The sequence below is a fragment of the Thamnophis sirtalis genome, unplaced genomic scaffold, assembly GCF_051295495.1.
Source record: "Thamnophis sirtalis isolate CommonGarterSnake01/CBP01778 unplaced genomic scaffold, rThaSir2_p1.2 scaffold_4, whole genome shotgun sequence".
NCBI classification, from domain to species: domain Eukaryota; kingdom Metazoa; phylum Chordata; class Lepidosauria; order Squamata; family Natricidae; genus Thamnophis; species Thamnophis sirtalis.
This window is the reverse complement of record NW_028261384.1, coordinates 6,916,115-6,934,047: the sequence shown is the minus strand read 5'-3', so window position 1 is coordinate 6,934,047 and position 17,933 is coordinate 6,916,115. Positions and strand designations below refer to the sequence as shown.

At 43.2% G+C, this 17,933-nt stretch overlaps 1 protein-coding gene across 1 annotated transcript in view; it reads left to right on the top strand.

The window, feature by feature from the left end:
• The window catches only part of LOC106549549 (corticotropin-releasing hormone receptor 2), a 56,454-nt gene extending 55,050 nt beyond the window's left edge, over window positions 1–1,404 (top strand). Inside the window, exon 10 of the mRNA XM_087711819.1 lies at window positions 1,264–1,404. Coding sequence (XP_087567945.1) covers window positions 1,264–1,404 — 141 coding nt within the window. The remainder of the gene's footprint in view (window positions 1–1,263) is intronic.
• The last annotated feature ends 16,529 nt before the right edge of the window (window positions 1,405–17,933 follow it).

The following is a 17,933-nucleotide window of genomic DNA, read 5'->3' as shown; positions in this document are numbered from 1 at the left end:
TTTCCACTAGAAGTCCTGTCAGCTTCAGGAAGCAGTCAGTAATGCGAAGTATCTGACCAACAAGGATAAATTCCAGATCTGTTGTTCACACTTGCTTTAAAGCAGGGGTGTCAAACACAAAGTCCACAGGTCACATCCGACCCATGGGGTGCCTAGATCTGACCTGTGGGGCCATCCTGGAAACAGCAAAGGACCGGCCCGTGGTGCCTCTGCCAGCGAAAACGGAGCTCGGGAGGACCGCGTGTGGCCCTCCCGAGCTCCGTTTTTGGCCGCGACTGCCTCCTGCAACCCTCTGCCAGCAAAAATGGAGCTTGGGTTGGGGTTAGTTTTTACTGGCAGAGCATTAGGGCCGCTACTGGCACCCCTGACATGAGTGTCACCTCACTGGCCATGCCCACCCAGCCCCCAAGGTCAAACACAACCCTGATACGGCCCTCAATGAAACCAAGTTTGACACTCCTGTTTCAAAAGGTGGCCCAGATTTGGTGTCAAAGTCATAAATTTGAGGATGATACAAATGGCCATTGAGAGGGGGGGGGGGTCCTCTTGAAATGGGATGCAGCAGGATCCCATCTTGGAATCTCCTCAGATCCCTCAAGATTTGGAGGAAAATTCAGTACAAGATGCATGCATGTACAGATAGTCCTCAACTTATAACCCTTCGTTTAGGGGGTGTTTAAAGTTTCAGCAGCACTGAGAAAAGTGACTTATGACCGTTTTTCACACTTACGACCATTTCAGCATCCCCTTGGTTACATGATCAACATTCAGACACTTGGCAACTGACTCATATTTATGATGGTTGCAGCGTCCCGGGATCACGTGATCCCCTTTTTTTGATCCCCTTCTAACCAGCAAAGGCCAAACGGGGAAGCCCGATTCATTTAACAACCGTGTTACTGACTTAACAACGGCAGCGATTCACTTAACAACTGCGGCGAGGAAGGTCGTAAAATGGGGCACAACTCACTTCACACAATTTCTGTCTTGCTTAGCAAATAGAAATTTTGGGTTCAAATTTTGGGTCGTAAATAACGCAAGGATACCTGAACATATAGAAATCTTAGTGGGCCTTGTTTTTTTAAAAAAATATTGGCAAACCTGAATTGACATATGAAGAGAGGAAACTGAGGGGAATGGATATTGGAGCATTCGCCCTTTTTTATTAAGGTGAATAAAATGATTTATTGTCAGAGAAGCATCTCTGGATCTACCCCATAATAGGACTACTAACCAGGTTACTCTCTTATTTTCCTTTTCCAGGTGCGTTCTGCAGTTCGAAAAAGGTGGCATCGTTGGCAGGACCACCATTCTCTCAGGGTGCGCGTGGCCCGTGCCATGTCCATGCCCACCTCTCCAACGAGGATTAGCTTTCATAGTATAAAACAAACTGCAGCTGTGTGAACAAGCCCAAGGCTCCTTGATCTACCTGGAACAGTTTGTTTTTTTCCCCCAACCTTGGTTGCTTTAAGACAAGTGGACTTCAACTCCCAGAATTCCCCAGCCGGTGTAGGAGAGGAAGTTCACTCAAGCTGGCTGGGGTGTTCTGGGATTCGAAGTCCACCAATCCCTGTTGCGGAACTCTGGGAGCTGAAGTCCACCTAAGCTGGCTGGGGAATTCTGGGAACTGAACTTTACTCACTGGCTGGGGAATTCTGGGATTTGAAGTCCACTCAAACTGGCTGGGGAATTCTGGGAATTGAAGTCCACATGTCTTAAAAGTTTCCAAGGTTGAGAATCACTGGTCTGGTGAGAGCTATTTCCCCTTGTGGTTTTCTCCCCTCCCTTTTGAACCTATATTTCCGTCCCATTTTTAATGCCCCAAAAAATAAACGGGTTTATTTCTCCAGGAAAAAAAAACACTTTTGCTTTGATATGATGCTCTTCTTTTCAGAGGAACTGCAGTTTGCTTTTTTAATGTGGGCAGATGCAAAATTGGAAAGGAATATCCGCGAGAAATCTTCCCTTGTCATCCAGAATCCTAATTCTTCGGCTGGAAAGAATGACCAAGTGAGACACTGCTTGGAGAAAATGTGTAGCTGGTATCAAAAAGTCAAGATGATAGCTAGAAAAATGCAATCGTGAAGCCCTGCCTCTTTTTAAAAACCACCATTTTTTCCCCCAATTTATATCCTGTCTTTGTTGTGCATCTCAAGTCACCCTAACATCCTTTCCTCTGATTTTCCCTACAACAACTCTGTGAGATGGGCTGAGCTGAGAGAGAGAGAGGGAGGGCGTGGCACCCAGCCAACTTTCGAGCCTAAGGCGGGACTAGAACTCAAATGTCTCCTGCTGATTGGTCCAAAGTCACCTGGCTGGCTTTGTGCCTAGGGTAGAACTGGAATTCACAACCTTCCAATTTCTAGGCCAGCTGTAACCACTTCACCAAATCTCACCTCAACTTTTCCCTTCCCCCCCCAATACCTTTCAAAAGGAACTAATAAAACAATATTTATTTATATTATATTTATGATATAGATTTTTCTCCCTTCTGTTTAATCATTTTGTTGAGTCCATTTTTACACCCCCCTCCCAAAAAAAAGACTCATACATATAAGGTGATTCGCAGAGACTGCCCTGCAGTTTTCTTAGCAAAATTTTACAGAAGTGGTTTGCCATTGTCTCCTTCCTAGGGCTGAGAGAGTGGCTGGCTCAAGCTCACCCAGATGGCTCTCCGCATAAAGCAGAACTAAAACTCACTATCTTCTAGTTTCTAGCCTTTAACCAGTCCATCAAACTGGCTCTCCAATTTGTGACTTCCATATTTTTCAGGATTTTTTTTTTCCTCCTCCTGAATTTGACATATCTTGGTGGCTTTGTGCTTTTATTCGCCTGGACTAAATGCAGATTTTTAGCATGCAGAATCTGCCAATCTTGGGCCCAAAGGAACAGATAAATACGTATATTTTATTCCGTTTTTTTAATGAATAAAGAATCTGTGTCTCTAGTTTCACAGAGCTGGGGAATCTATTCTTCAGAAGGCTCCAATATATGTTTACTCAAAAGTAAAAGAAGAAGAAAAAGATGACAGGGGATTAAATTTGTCATTTTTAGGATGATAAAAGAACAGCCTTTTTTTTTTTTTAGTGAGCACCAGAGATTAGATTTATAGACTTTGCTAAACTGTGGTTTGTGTTGGGTGGTTCATAACAGCCTGCTAATAGAAAAGCGAGAAAGATTACACAATGGCTTTGCATAATGTTGAATTAAATATACATATATATATATATTCTAGAGGGGAGTTTTTGCAATATTCTTGGCAATAGAACTGAAGTAGCTTGCTATGGTTTCCCACTCTACAGGTAATCCTCAACTTACGATCACTTGTTTAGTGACTACTTGAAGTTACAAAATGTTATTTACAATCAGTTCTTACATTTACAACCATCACATTTACTTAACAACCGCAGCGGGGGTGGGTGAGTGGGGTTGTAAAATTGGACACGACTCACTTAACAACCATCTTGCTTAGCGACATGTTTCAGCCCCAATTTTGGTCATAAGTTAAGGACTACCTGTACCTCTTTATTTCCCTGGTGATGTGTTATTGGAATACTAACTGAACTCTCTCTGGCTTGGTTTCTATAACTGGTTAAGTTTAGTTAAATCTATGCTGAATCCAGTTTTAACTTCTAATGGGATGCAGAATAACAGAAGAAGAGAATTGGAAGGGAACTTGGAGATCTTCTAGTCCAACCCCCTGTTCAAGCAGGAGATCCTATACAATTTTAGATAAGTGGTCAATCTCTTCTTGAAAACCTCCAGTGTTGGAGCTCCCACAAACTTCTGGAGGCAAGTTGTTCCACTGATTAATTGTTCTAACTGCCAGGTCATTTCTCCTTAGTTCCAGGTTGCTTCTCCCCTTGATTAGTTTCCATCCATTGCTTCTTTTTCCTGCCTTCAGGTGCTTGCAAAAAAAAAAAAACCCTTGCAAACACACATGAATGCTGCTGAGATTGCTGTGATTGTTGGTTTGTTTTGTTGTTGCTTAAGAGTTACACTCCTGCCACCTTTTTTGTATAATAAAAGTGTTTTTGAGTTACTGTACCGGACACGATTAGCCCTTGTTTTGGTTAGATAGACCTATTTTGAAAGTTCATGCATCAGTTTGCAATTCTCTGTTTGTAAACAGGGAATTTAGTGTTAAGAGTGTTTTGCTGAGACGCTTGTGTAAAAAAAAAACACTTTTTTTTTTGGTAGGGTTGTGACATTATTTGAAATCAGCCAAAGAGAAAATAGGGTCAGGTGCATTGGTGAGATGCAACCGTTTTTAACAAACGGTTCGGTGAGTGCACGCTTCGCATATAACTTGCATGCTTTCCACACGCGTGCACCTAACATTCAAAAACTGCCCGTTTTAAACTTAGAAACGTATCTTCTGTGTCAGTGCCACTGAGTAAAACAGCTGACGCACAACAATCTGTGCCACGCAAATCAGCTGAGCTAAAAAAAACAACAACAGGGAAATATAGGACAGGAAATTGAGGGGTGGGGCCAACTGTTCACCATAACTACCAGTTTGCCTGAACTGGTCCAAACCAGCTGAATCCAACCCCTGGTCAGGTGGCTTAAAAAGCATTTTCTGTAGGCGCCAAAAAGAGGCTGCAACCACATGGTATAATAAGCCAGGGATCTCCACACTTGGCAACTTTTAAGACTTGTGGACTTCAACTCCCAGAATTCCTCAGTCAGCCATGAGGAATTCTGGGAACTGAAGTCCACAAGACTTAAAGTTGCCATGTTTAGAGCTGTTTATTATAAGCTCTAGCTGTCAGCCATTTTGACTTTTGTGACCCCCTCCTTTCCTATACATGTGACTCTATTTTTAGGAAATATTAGCAGTCTTAATAGAAAGGTAGATTTCTAAAAAACATCTGCTTTTTCAATATTCCTTGACTCTGTGTGGGCAAAAACATAGTTGAGCTTCAGTCTGTGTGACTTATAAGGACATCAATTTCCACCTTTGGAAACAGTTTTTTTTTTAAGCTAGACTGCAAATTTGTCCGAATAAACTATGTTCGTATTTAATAGCCAAAATTCAAAAGGAATCTGATTGCCCCCTTTTCAACTAAAGATTTATTCAAAAGCAGAAGATTCATAGTTGTTGATATTCCTCAAACTTCAGCACTTTAAGATGAAGGGACTTCAATTCCCAGAATTCATTTCCCCTTCCCATGGCTGATTGGGGAAGAGGAAGTCCATAACATGCAGACTGGGGGATTCTGGGAGTTGGAATCTGGCTGGGAAATTCTGGGAAATGAAGTCCACACATCTTTAAGTTGCCTCGTTTGAAAACACTCAACTAGTTTGAGGTGAGATTTAAAATGGGAGGGGATGGATATGTGGCCTTGTAACATTGCTCTGGTTTTTGAGCCCCGGCCTCAAAAATTACAGTTTCGTTTTATAAAGGGAAACTTTGTACTAAAAAAAATATTCAAAATGAAGGAAACGATGAACGGCAACTTGGTTCCAAAAGTTGTGTTACCCTGGAATGATCTAGTTAGGCTCTCCAAGAATTTTTATGTTGATGTTGAAATATGGTGTAAATATTTTCAAAAATAAACACTTTTACGTTTCTGGATTTCGAGGTCTGTGTGATTAATTTTGGGGAAGGAAAAGGAATCAGTTCTGATTATCACGCCCTCCAGAATTCAGTACAGGGATCCCAATGATTCGTTTTCCCAGTTGGGAATAGTTTAGGGCAGGTAAGTCCTCGACTTACAACCATAATGGAACCAGACCAGGGGTGAAATCCAGCAGGTTCTGACAGGTTCTGGAGAACCAGTAGCTGAAATTTTGAGTAGTTCGGAGAACCGGGAAATGTCATCTCTGGCTGGCCCCAGAGTGGGGTGGGAATGGAGATTTTGCAGTATCCTTCCCCTGCCATGCCCGCCCAGCCACACCCACAGAACCGGTAGTAAAAGAATTTGAATTTCACCACTGAGCCTGACTATCTTAAGTCATGATGGTTGTAAATCTGCTCGTTAGGCAAGGTGATACTCATAAAATGGCCTCTTGTGACCACTTAGTGACCGTTTAAACTTACAATGGCACTGAAAAAGGTGACATGACTGTTTTTAACACAACTATTGTAGCATCCCCAAGTTCACATGATCAAAATTTGGGAACTTGGCAACTGACTCATATTTATGACGGTTGCAGTGTTCTGGGTCACGTGATCCAGAGGTGGTATTCAGCAGGTTCTGACCAGTTCTGGGAAACCGGTAGCGGAAAGTTGGAGTAGTTCGGAGAATTGGTAAATACCACTTCTGGCTGGCCACGCCCCCATCTATTCTCTGCCTCCGGAGTCCGAGCTGATCAGGAGGAAATGGGGATTTTGCAGGAACCTTCCCCTACCAGGCCTACCAAGCCACACCCACAGAACCGGTAGTAAAAAAAATTGAATTCCAACACTGATGTGGCCTTCTGTCAATGTCAATGGAGAAGCAGATTCATCTAACTATCTTGTTACTAATTGAACTTAATTGAATTAAGTCCAACTTTCCCTTCCATAGAGGGTCACAGGGAATAGAGACAATCCCCAAATTACAATCACAACAAAGCCTGTCCTTAAACAGCTATAGTAGATATGACCATAATGGTCATAAATCAGACCACCTACATCACTGACAAGATTTTGTGATCTTTTTTTTGCAGCAGTCATTAAGCAAATACCGCAGTCATAAAGTAACCACCCTGGTCATTAAGCAAATACCATAGTCATCAAGAAAATCAGTGCTATGAATTGCTTTCACTGAATAGTAAACTGGAAGTAAATGATGGTTTGTAATTTAAAAACCCCATCATAATATGTCATCATGTGATCAAAGGACACTGCAAATCCCAGTAAATGCACCCAGTTGCTGGAGACAGTCAGATAACTGTAGAGAGGCCATCATCAGAACTTTGAATTCTGGTTATGCCCGTCATAACTTTGAACAGCCAGTCGTAAGTCAAGGACTAAGCAGGACTTCCGGGACCACTAAATTCATAATTTTAAATCCCACAGACCACTAATGTGATCTGCCTAATGACCGGCTGTATGGGCGAGGCTAGGTGGTCATGTGACTGGGTGGGGGGTGGCCAACAATGTTACTCACATCCAGGGGCGCCTTGCCGGCCCCTACTCGCCCCTCCCCTCCCAGCCGCTCTTTGCCTGCCCGCCCGGGCTCCTTAGGGCCCCAAGAGGAAGCAGTTGCTGGAGCTAAGCAGCCACCAGGAAGAAGAGTTGGCAAAACAGCTCAGTTCAAATTGGATCTGACCGAGAAGGAGACTCAGCAGAAGCACCTCACTGGGGACTAGGAGCATGGGCTTTCCAACAAGAGGGAAGACCTGCGGGGGTGCAAGGCCAGGTACCGGCGCCTGGAGGCTCAGAGGGCTGAGATGGTCAGCCAGTTCCAGGCCATGATGCAGTCCCACTCTGCTATTGTATTATTGTATTGTATTATCGCTCCTACAAGAAAATTGCACATGGATACACACACACACCTTTCCCATTGGTTCCTAATAAATGTTATTCTTCGTTCTTTGCTGGGATCTCTTTTCAGAGCTTTGCAGAACTTTTATGAGCTGCCAAGACAGTGCTTGTGTTTCGCCCAACCCTTTAAGCCTTGACTTTGACTTCGGATGAACTTTCCGCGCAGCAAATTAGTCATTTAATTCCCTATTGTTCTGGCCTCGATCGTAAAAGGGATATTCTCCGGCACATTTCATTAAAAGGGAGATTAAGAAATGGCGACTTTGCAGTACAATGAGCAGATGACTCAGCCCATCTTAGGGGATGACTTCGCATTCATTAGCAAAAGTGGCTCTTGGTTTACAACAGTTAGTTTAGTGGCCGTTCAAAGTTACAACGGCACTGGGGGAAAAATAGACTCAAGGCAAGGGTGAAATCAATATACCTTCGCTACCGGTTCGCAAATGTGAGCGTGCATGCATGCGCAGACCTTCTGTGCATGCGCAGAGCATCAAAAACAGGATGTGATGATGTCCAGGTGGGTGGGTAGAGCCTCCCCAATCCTGATAGAATGAGCTGAATTGCATCTGTCAGGATTCCAAATAGCCTCCAAAAGTAAATCAGAGTCCAAGGCAAAGGATTCCTCAAAGTTCCAATTTATTAATAGAGCCAAGTTGGCACATCTGGGAAAACCCGAATCTGAAAGCTTCCCGGTTTCCCCCACCCAGTTGAAAGTTCAAGATCTTGCTCCCCACACCCACCAGTCCATCCCATGGTCCAATCTCCCACTGCCATGCTGGCAGCTTCCACCTATCCAGTTCTGGTCAGGTGCAGAGGTGCAGAGACAAAGGATGACCTTGGCTTTCTAGAAAGAATATTGTTATGGCTACGTATCATCGAACTCCGTAGAATCCCCGCTCCCATTTTCCCACAATAGAAAATGCACAGCAGAATAATAGAAAGTGTGGCAGGCCTGAGATCCAACAGGAATATGGCTGCAGGCCTGAAACCACCACTGACTTAAGGCTATTTTTCACACAAACTTCGTAGCGTGGTCATTAATATAACATGCTCAAAATTCAGACAGGTGGCAATTGGCTCATATTTATGACAGTTGCAGTGTGCCTGGCTCATGTTTTATGACCTTCTGACAAGTAAAGTCAATGGGGAAGCCAGATTCGCTTAACAACCATATTACCTGCTTATCAACTGCAATGATTCACTTAACAACCGTGGCAAGTGAGATTGTAAAATGAGGCAAAATTTATTTTAACAAATTTCTCATTAACAACAGAAATTTTGGGCTCAATTGTGGTCCTAATTTGAGGATGGCCTGTACAGTGAAATTTAACAAAGGCAGAAATTATATAATAGTGATAATGTTAGAGAGAAAAATCCTATCCTTTATGGTGATTAAAACAAGCCAACATTCAAAGAGGAAAATGTTCCCTATATACTAAATAAATAAGATTTATTTAGATAGTAAATTATTATTATATAATTTTACACACACGTTCAAACACACATTGTTTTGTTTTTTATTTTTTTTGTCTGTACCCCCCTTCCCTGATTTGAATTGTGAGCCGCCCTGAGTCCCCTTCGGGGGAAAAGGGCAGCATATAAATATAATCAAATCAAATCAAATCAATACTCATATCTACTAGACAATTCACGCCCCATTGGAGCATGTTATATTAATGACAAAGTAGTGAACAATAATAGTAAAACAAAACAAAATTAAAATTCCAAATCTCTCTGTTAACAAACTGCTATTGCAATCCACTTGTAGAAAACTTGCCATGGAATCTCATCTATCCCAAGTCAATGAAGCCAGTTTTCCCTTCAAAGTCACATTCTCTATTATTGGAGCCTAATTCAATATTACAACAAAATCTTTGAGGGCTATATGGCTTCTATTTCCCAGGGCTCTACTGATCAATATAATGATTTAAAAAAGGAGCCATAAAAAAAGCTTGATCAGGTGATGTGAGTCGGACACTCAATTTTCTTTTTACAGCACCAGATTGGTGAAGATTTTTTTAAAAAGGGAATGCAGTGCCTACATTTTGCATTTTTTGCAGCAGGAGCACCTCACTGAGGACTAGGAGCATGGGCTTTCCAAGCAGAGGGAAGACCTGTGGGAGTGCAAGGCCAGGTTCCGGCACCTGGAGGCTCAGTGGGCTGAGATGGTCAGCCAGTTCCAGGCCATGATGCAGTCACACTGGAACGAGGCCCTCCGGCTCTTCGCCACCAGCGGCGTTTCCCTCCAGCCTTCGCCCAAAGCCCCCCAGCAGGAGGCTGAAGCAGACCCCCAAGTGGGAATTTTTTACCCCCTCCGACCCACACAAAAGACCCCAAAGAGGAAGACTCTGCAGCAACACAAGCGTTCATTGCATGTATCCATCCCAGGGGCCGTAGTTTGAGGACCCCTGATTTAGTGCAATATAAAAAATGCAGATAATTTTTCTGTGGACCACCAAAATTTTGTCGAGTTGATAGTTGTTGACCGCTGATCCTGGGTACTTGTATCTAGCCATGCTTCTAACCCTAACCCTATCAAAAATGGGTTCATAGGAACTAGCAGCAGCTTCTAGCTTGTTATTCCCCAAAACCAGAGCCGAGGTGGCGCAGTGGTTAAATGCAGCACTGCAGGCTACTTCAGCTGACTGCAGTTCTGCAGTTCGGCTGTTCAAATCTCACCGGCTCAAGGTTGACTCAGCCTTCCATCCTTCCGAGGTGGGTGAAATGAGGACCCGGATTGTTGTTGGGGGCGATATGCTGACTCTGTAAACCGCTTAGAGAGGGCTGAAAGCCCTATGAAGCGGTATATAAGTCTAACTGCTATTGCTATTGCTAAAACCTCCATAAAACAGACACACAAACAAGGCTTTTGTTTCCCAATCTTATTTTCAGCAACCCGAGGAATCGTTCCAAAATTCTCTCTGTCACGTTTGGAGACAAACCTCAAATTTATTCAGTCAACAACCTTTCTGGCTGATGAATTGCCAGCATGAATGAAAAGGGACAGGAAAAAAAGAGAGGGAATTGCGGAAGGAAGGAAGGAAGCGTATCTTCACATATGGTTTTTTTTTTAAAGAGCTTTCATTCTCTGCCTGACTGTCCAATTCTATTTCCCAAAACATTTTTAACAAGCCTTTAATTGGATTCCCACAACCAAGGAGCAATTTATCATTCCAGCCAGTTGGTGTCATCCATTCAAACTGTTCCTTGAACGATTTCCATCAGAATTTGGATTTTATCCACCTCAGGATATGTGGTGGAAGGCAAGACTGAACAAGGCTGAACAATAACAATATTGTCAGTCAGCCTTCTCAAAGTACTTTCATCCATCTAGGTTTCCCAAGATCATGAAGCCGTCTCCTCGTCCCGTAAAACCCCTTTTATTTACTATTAAAGTGAATTTCTCTGCAGCAAAGTCCCAGCCAATAGTCTTTCAAGAGATTTCACAACTACAGACCTTTATCAGGCTTGGAGAGTTGCCAGGCTGATCTCTTCCAAACGCCACGCTGTAGCAGCAATTACTGTGAAATTCCCGTGGTTCGCCCATGAGGCCAATGTTGAGAAAAGACAGGAGACGAACTTTCTCGAGATGGAGCAACCCAGATTGGGGGTCTGAGAGCCCCTTTTATTGAGATAGGACAAAGGCAGGAGGAGCAATAGCATGTGAGTAAAAACAGCCTGTAAAAGTACAATTTCTAATCTACTGCTCAGTCTATATATGGTTAAATCCTGGACGTCAATGGTAGGGCACATCTCAGAATGTTATGTTATGCACTATCAAGATGTTATGGTGTTCTAAGAGTTTGTTTTCTCCTGTGTGATTCAGCGTGGCTCTGCATGCCCTAGTATGAACTAGGCCATGGAGGACACACACCTACACAAGGAACTATATTACAACATATTACCATATTTTTCGGAGTATAAGATGCACCGGAGTATAAGATGCACCAAGATTTTAAAGAGGCAAATTTAAAAAATAAGTTTTTGCACTCTGCAGACCTCCCAAAAACCCGCCTGTTTTTCACAAAAACTGGCCTGTCTTTTGTCCAAAAAAAGGGCATGAATAGCCTTCAGAAGGCTTATAGATGCTCCTGAGGGCTGGGGGGGGGGTCAAAAATGAGCAAAAAATGGCCCATTTTTTGCTCATTTTTGCCCTCCCCAGCCCCCAGCAGCACTCTGGAAGCCTCCTGAAGGCTATGCACGGCCACTTTTGCAAAGGGGGCGGGTTTTGGGGAGGCCAAAAATGCTGTATTCAGTATATAAGACACAGCCAGATTTTCGCCCTCTTTTTTGAAGGAAAAAGCTGCGTCTTATACTCCGAAAAATACAGTACTTCGCAAGAATTCAGGAGCAGATCTTCACCCTAATGAACTGAAGTAATTGTCTCCTGCAAACTCACTCTCTTTTTGCTCCTCTTTATTTTCTCTGGGAGGGGCCATTCACCGCCCACATGTGGCTTTACTCCAGAGTCAACCGTTGTTCCTTAGCTCTTCCCTTCTCCTGGCATCTCTGCGCATGAGCACACTGGGAACAGGCTCCAGCTGTTCTTCTGCCCCACTGATGTCTGACTCTAAAGGCAGCTGAGAACTGTCAGATGGCCCTGGCCCCCTCTCTGCCTCCGACACAGACCCTTCGTCAGAGCCTTCCCCAGACTGGCCCATCTTCCTCCCCAACCTCCTCACTGTCCGAATCTGCTACGAGATCTGCTGGCCGCTGACGGGTCACAACAAAACCGTTGTAAGTGGAGGACTACCTGTCTTTCCTTCCGCATGGTAACAAAGATAATTGTATTCCAAACACAGTCAATTTTTAAGAGTACAAATGCTGCTGTTGCTTTTGAACAGCCTTATATAAATTCCAACTGTTTCTTAGCACATTGAGGAGTGCTAAGGGACCTATCCAAATATAATGATTCCATATTGTTGCTTCTCGTCTTCCTTTGATTTATTATAACTATGCATGTCCAATGCAAAGCGAAAACTTTCTGTCAGCCTTGTGGAATAGATCTGTCAATTATATTAGCTCGGGAGAAAAAGGAGGTGTATTTTTTTTTTAAAGCAAAAATAAAATAGTTTCCATGTCTGCAAAAGAGCTGACATTGACATAATGCATGAAAATCATCCTTTTTTGGGGGGGTGGGGGCAAAATGAATAGGTGGAGTTGCTCCCAGAAATAAAAAAAAACGCCAATCACATTGTCAGAGCCACTGCATTTTTTAAATTTAAATTCTCAATTACGGCTCGGATCAGCTGCCACCAAATTTCTCCAAGTTCAACCTCATGTTTTTTCCCCCTGATATGCTGGGTTACACCTACCAGAATGCATAATTTTCGTGGCCTATGTATGACCCCCCCCCCCATAATTCTTAACCAATGGAGAGTTGTTCTCTGGGGATTCTGGGCTGTGTAGTCCCAACGTGAGTTTTCTTAATTTTTTAAAAAAAGTGCCTTAATATGTTTATTTAGTGTAAACATGGGAAGGAGTCCCTGAAAAAGATGTTGAGACTTTGGGGGAAAAAAATTGCAGAGAAGAGCAACTAAAAGGATTGAAGGCCTGGAGTCTAAGAAGCCTATGAAGAACGGGTGCAGCAGAGGTGGGTTCCTACCGGTTCGCACCAGTTCGGTAGAACCAGTTGGTCAAATCTACCGAACCATGGAGGGGAGGTTCCACCGGTGCGTGGCATGACAAAACCGCGCTCGACTAAAGCGCGCCCGATTAAACCGCGTCGCTGACAGGTTTAAACAGGGTGACAACAGCGAGCGCAGAGAAAGAAGGGCGCTTTAAATAGCGCTTTGAAAGCAAGCCGATTCAACTTAAGGTAAGGGTTAGCTTTAGGGTTAGGTTAAGGGTTAGGTTTAGGGTTAGGTTTAGGGTTAGGTTAAGGGTTAGGATTAGGTTTAGGGTTAGGTTAAGGGTTAGGTTTAGGGTTAGGTTTAGGGTTAGGTTAAGGGTTAGGTTTAGGGTTAGGTTTAGGGTTAGGTTAAGGGTTAGGATTAGGTTTAGGGTTAGGTTTAGGGTTAGGTTTAGGGTTAGGTTAATATTGGGTTGCAAACAGCCCTGTGGGAGTCCATGGCAACTTCAAATGCTTCTTAAACCACCGGTCATAAATCAAGGACTGACAGCTTGACACATACAATCAGATAGAAAACTAGTAAAAAAGAAAATATTATTATTATTTCTTCTTCTTCTCTTCCTCTTCTTCCTTTCCTCCTTCTTTCTCTTCCTTTTCCTCTTCTTCCCCTTCCCAACCTCCTTGTTCTCCTCTTCCTCCCCTTCCTTCCTCTTCTCCTTCTCCTTCTTTCTCTTCTTCCTCTTCTTCCCTTTCACCACCTCCTCATCCTCATTGTTCCCCTTCCCCTCCTCCTTCTCCTTTCTCTTCCTTTTCTTCCCCTCTCCTCCTCCTCTTTCCAACTCTGGAGCTGAGCCATCTACATTCCTCCCATTTTTGTTTATTCCGAATGTTTTCCCGTTGGGGTCCTTCAACATGCAGCCAACTCCATCAATTTCTCTCTCTCTCCAGGGTTGAGCTTCGAACAGTTTGATAACACAAAAGATGAATAATCAACAGGCCAGGCACTAAATAAACTCTACATATTTCTCAGCTGAGTCAAAAGAAATGGCTGAATTATTTATGATACTCCCTATCGAGTAGAGAGGCTTTCCCCTTTCCCTGTGTTCATCTATTTTAGCAACTGTAGGCTAAAACATATGAAGAATGGTTGCTGGAATTGTCTAGTTTAATGAAAAGAAGGACTAGGGGGTGACATGATAGCAGTCTTCCGATATCATGTCACCCCAGTCAGAGGTGGGTTTCTGCGTGGCACGACAAAACCGCAGTCCACTAAAGCGTGCCCGATTAAAGCGCGTACCTGACGTCATCAGCAGCGCGACAAATACGACCGCCGAGATTTTTAAAAGCTATTTTAAAGCAAGCTGATTCACGTAAAGGTTAGGGTTAGGGTTAGGGTTAGGGTTAGGGTTAGGGTTAGGGTTAGGGTTAGGGTTAGGGTTAGGGTTAGGTTAAGGGTTAGGGTTAGGTTTAGGGTTACGTTAAGCGTTAGGGTTAGGTTTAGGGTTAGGTTAAGGGTTAGCATTAGGTTTAGGTTTAGGTTTAGGGTTAGGTTAAGGGTTAGGGTTAGGGTTAGGTTTAGGGTTAGGTTAAGGGTTAGGTTTAGGGTTAGGTTTAGGGTTAGGTTTGGGGGGGTTAGGGTAAGGTTTTTGCTTTAATTTTAAGTTTAGCGCTCACAACGTGATGTTTTCGTCGCGCTGTGATGACGTCAGGTATGCGCTTTTGTCGAGCGCGCTTTAGTCTACCGCGGTTTTGTGGTGGAACCAGTTTCTGCTGGCATTACTGCCAGTTCAGTGCGTGCAAAACGTTTTAAAAAAATTAAATTTGTGCAAAGAAAATTATTCTGCATATGCGCAGAACTGAAAATCAAGGTGGCGGCTGCGTAGGAGAACCAGCCCTCTTTCCAAAGTGAATATCTTTTTTTTTTTAATGTGGTACTAATACTTCACATGATTTTCATTAGAATTGTGTTTCTGAAATTTCAAGATTTCTCGCCTCACGGGCCTTCCCCTCTCTCCACCACCCACAACAATAAGAGGTGAATTATATTTTCATTTTCTTTCAGCCCGCTTTAAATTAGGTGAGAGGAAAATGTGTTTTTGCTAGAATTAGCTGTGCATATGACCCCAGCATTAAAAAAAACAACAAGGAAAGCTACATGCAAAATCGCGGCACAAGATCAGAGGCGTCCTTATGAATTCCCAGCCTTATTAAAAAGGCAATTACTATATTACTTTTTTTTTTACTTTTTTGCACGGGCTACTTTGAGAATAGAAGGGGAGAAGTATGGTTGCTGTAAAGGAATATAGGAATTTGTGCAAAGGGGCACCAATGTTTTGTTTTTCCTTGTTGTTGAAATTTTGCTCAACATCATCTCCTCTCTTTAGTCTGTTGCTGTAGTTTTGAAACACAGCCAGTCCTCGGGTTACAACAGTCCATTAGTGATGATTCAAAGTCACAATGGCACTGAAAAAAGTGACTTAGGACTGTTTTTCACACTTAAGATTAGAGGTCTTCAGACTTGGCAACTTTAAGACTTGTGGACTTCAACTCCCAGAATTCTCCAGCCAGCAGAATTCTGGGAGATGAAGTCCACAAGTCTTAAAGTTGCCAAGATCATTGCATCACCCCCATGGTCATGTGATCAAAATTAAGATGGTAGGCAACGGGCTCATGTTTATGATGGTTACATGATCCCCTTTTACGACCTTCTGACAAACAACGTCCAGCTTAACAATTGCAGTGATTCACCTAACAACAGGGGTAAGAAAGGTTGTAAAACGAGACAAAATTCGCTTAACCAACGTCTCGCTTAGCAACAGAAATTTGGGGCAGGATTGTAAGTCGTCAGCTAAGCACCACCTGTATCTATCTAACCTTACACATAGTCTTTGATTTGCGAGCAAAACTGAGCCCAACATTTCAGTTGCTAAGTGCGATAGTTGTTTAAGCCAAGTTTTGCCTCAGTTGACCTTGCTTGCGAATTATTAATACTGCTGTTGTTCGGAATATCTATCCTTCTGTCAATCAGGAATCACAAAGCATTGTATGCAGGGGTGGAATTGAAAAAAATGTTAGCAACCAGTTCTCTGCCCAGTTGATGGGTGGGTGTGGCCATGGTGGGCATTGCCTACTCAGCCTCCTGCATCACGGCAGGGGGGCGTGCGTTTTTGCCCTCTTCGGGCTCCAGAGGCTTCTTTCAAGCCTCCGCGAGGGCGAAAACAGCCTCCCTTGGGCTCCGTAGGCCCTCCGTAGGCTGGAAACTGGCTTGTTCCTGGACTTCCGGGAATCCCGCTTTTTGCCCCCCACCCCGCCCAAGACTCCACGTGGGCCCTGCTTTTACCTGGCATGATGGCTGTGTGAAGACTCCTGGGAGGGCAGGGTGGGCTGGTCTGGTCCTTGTAACAACCGGTTTGGTGAACCCGATGCAAAATTAACATCCGGTTCGCCCAAACCGGTGCAAACCGGCTGAATCTCATCCCCGGATGTATGTCTGGATGTTCTCAGACATAGATAAAATTTAGTTCTGAATTAAGTTCACTGAAAGCAAATGAAAGGCATTGTAGAAAGGGCATGAACAGATTAAGAGAGTTGGAAGGGCCCTTGTAGGTTATCCAGTCCAACCCTCCCCCCCCCCCAAGCAGGAGACCCACCACCATTTCCGACAGAGGACAGTCCAGTCTCTTCTTGAAAGTCTCAAGTGATGAAGCTCCCACAACTTCCGAAGGCAACTTCTGTTCCCTGGGTTGATGGTTCACACTGTCAGAAAAATTCCTCCTTATTTCCAGTTTGAATCTCCCCTTGTTCAGTTTTCACCCATTATTCCTTGTCTGCCCTTCAGGTGCTTTGGGGAAATAGCTTGACTCCCTCCTCCTTGTGGCAGCCCCTCAAATATTGGAATATTGGATAATACAATACTTGAACGATACTTAGGTACTTACATCCTTTTCCTAAGAAAATAGATTATTAAATAAGTTGCCCCCGATTTTATGGCCTTTTTTGCTAGATTACAGGTAGTCCTCAATTTACAACCACAATTGAGGCCAAAAATTATGTTGCTAAGTGAAACATTTATTAAGTGCATTTTGTCCCATTTTAAGACCTTACTTGTCACAGTGGTTAAGTGAATCACTGCCGTCGTTAAATTAGTCACATGGTTGCTAAGTGAATCTGGCTTCCCCATTGACTTTGCTTGTCAGAAGGTCGCAAAAGAGGATCACGTGAACCCTGGGACACTACGACCGTCATTAGTATGAGTCAGTTGCCAAGCAAGTGAATTTGGATCATGTGACAATGGGGATGCTGCAACGGCTGTAAGTTTGAAACACGGTCATAAGTCACTTCATTCAGTGCCGTTGTAGCTTTTAAATAAATGAATGTAATCACAGTTGGCTAATACTTTTAAAAATTTCTTTGTCCAGAGGAACAAAATGATTTCCTATTATTTCCACAGTTCATTTAGTGACGTTTTGAAACTACAGCAGCACTGAAAAAAATGACATGATCATTTTTCAAACTCAGAGCATTACAACATCCTTGTGTAATCAAAATTCAAACATTGTCAACTGACTCATATTTATGACGGTTACAAAGTCCTGGTGTCAGGTGTTCATTTCCTTTTTGCAAGCTTCCAGTAAATGGAGAAGTTGCTAACAAAAACTGCAGTGATTCACTTAACAACCATGGCAAGAAATGTGATAAAAATGGGTGAAGTCACTTAACAACTGTCCTGCTTTGCCACCTAAACTTTGGGTTCAATTGTGGTCATAAGTCGAGGACTACTTGTATCAAAATCAGAAAACCTGAAGATCTTTGGAAAAGAGACAAGGCGAAGAAAAGCCGGATATTCTTATCCATGTCCTTAGTAAACACCAGATTAAATCAATG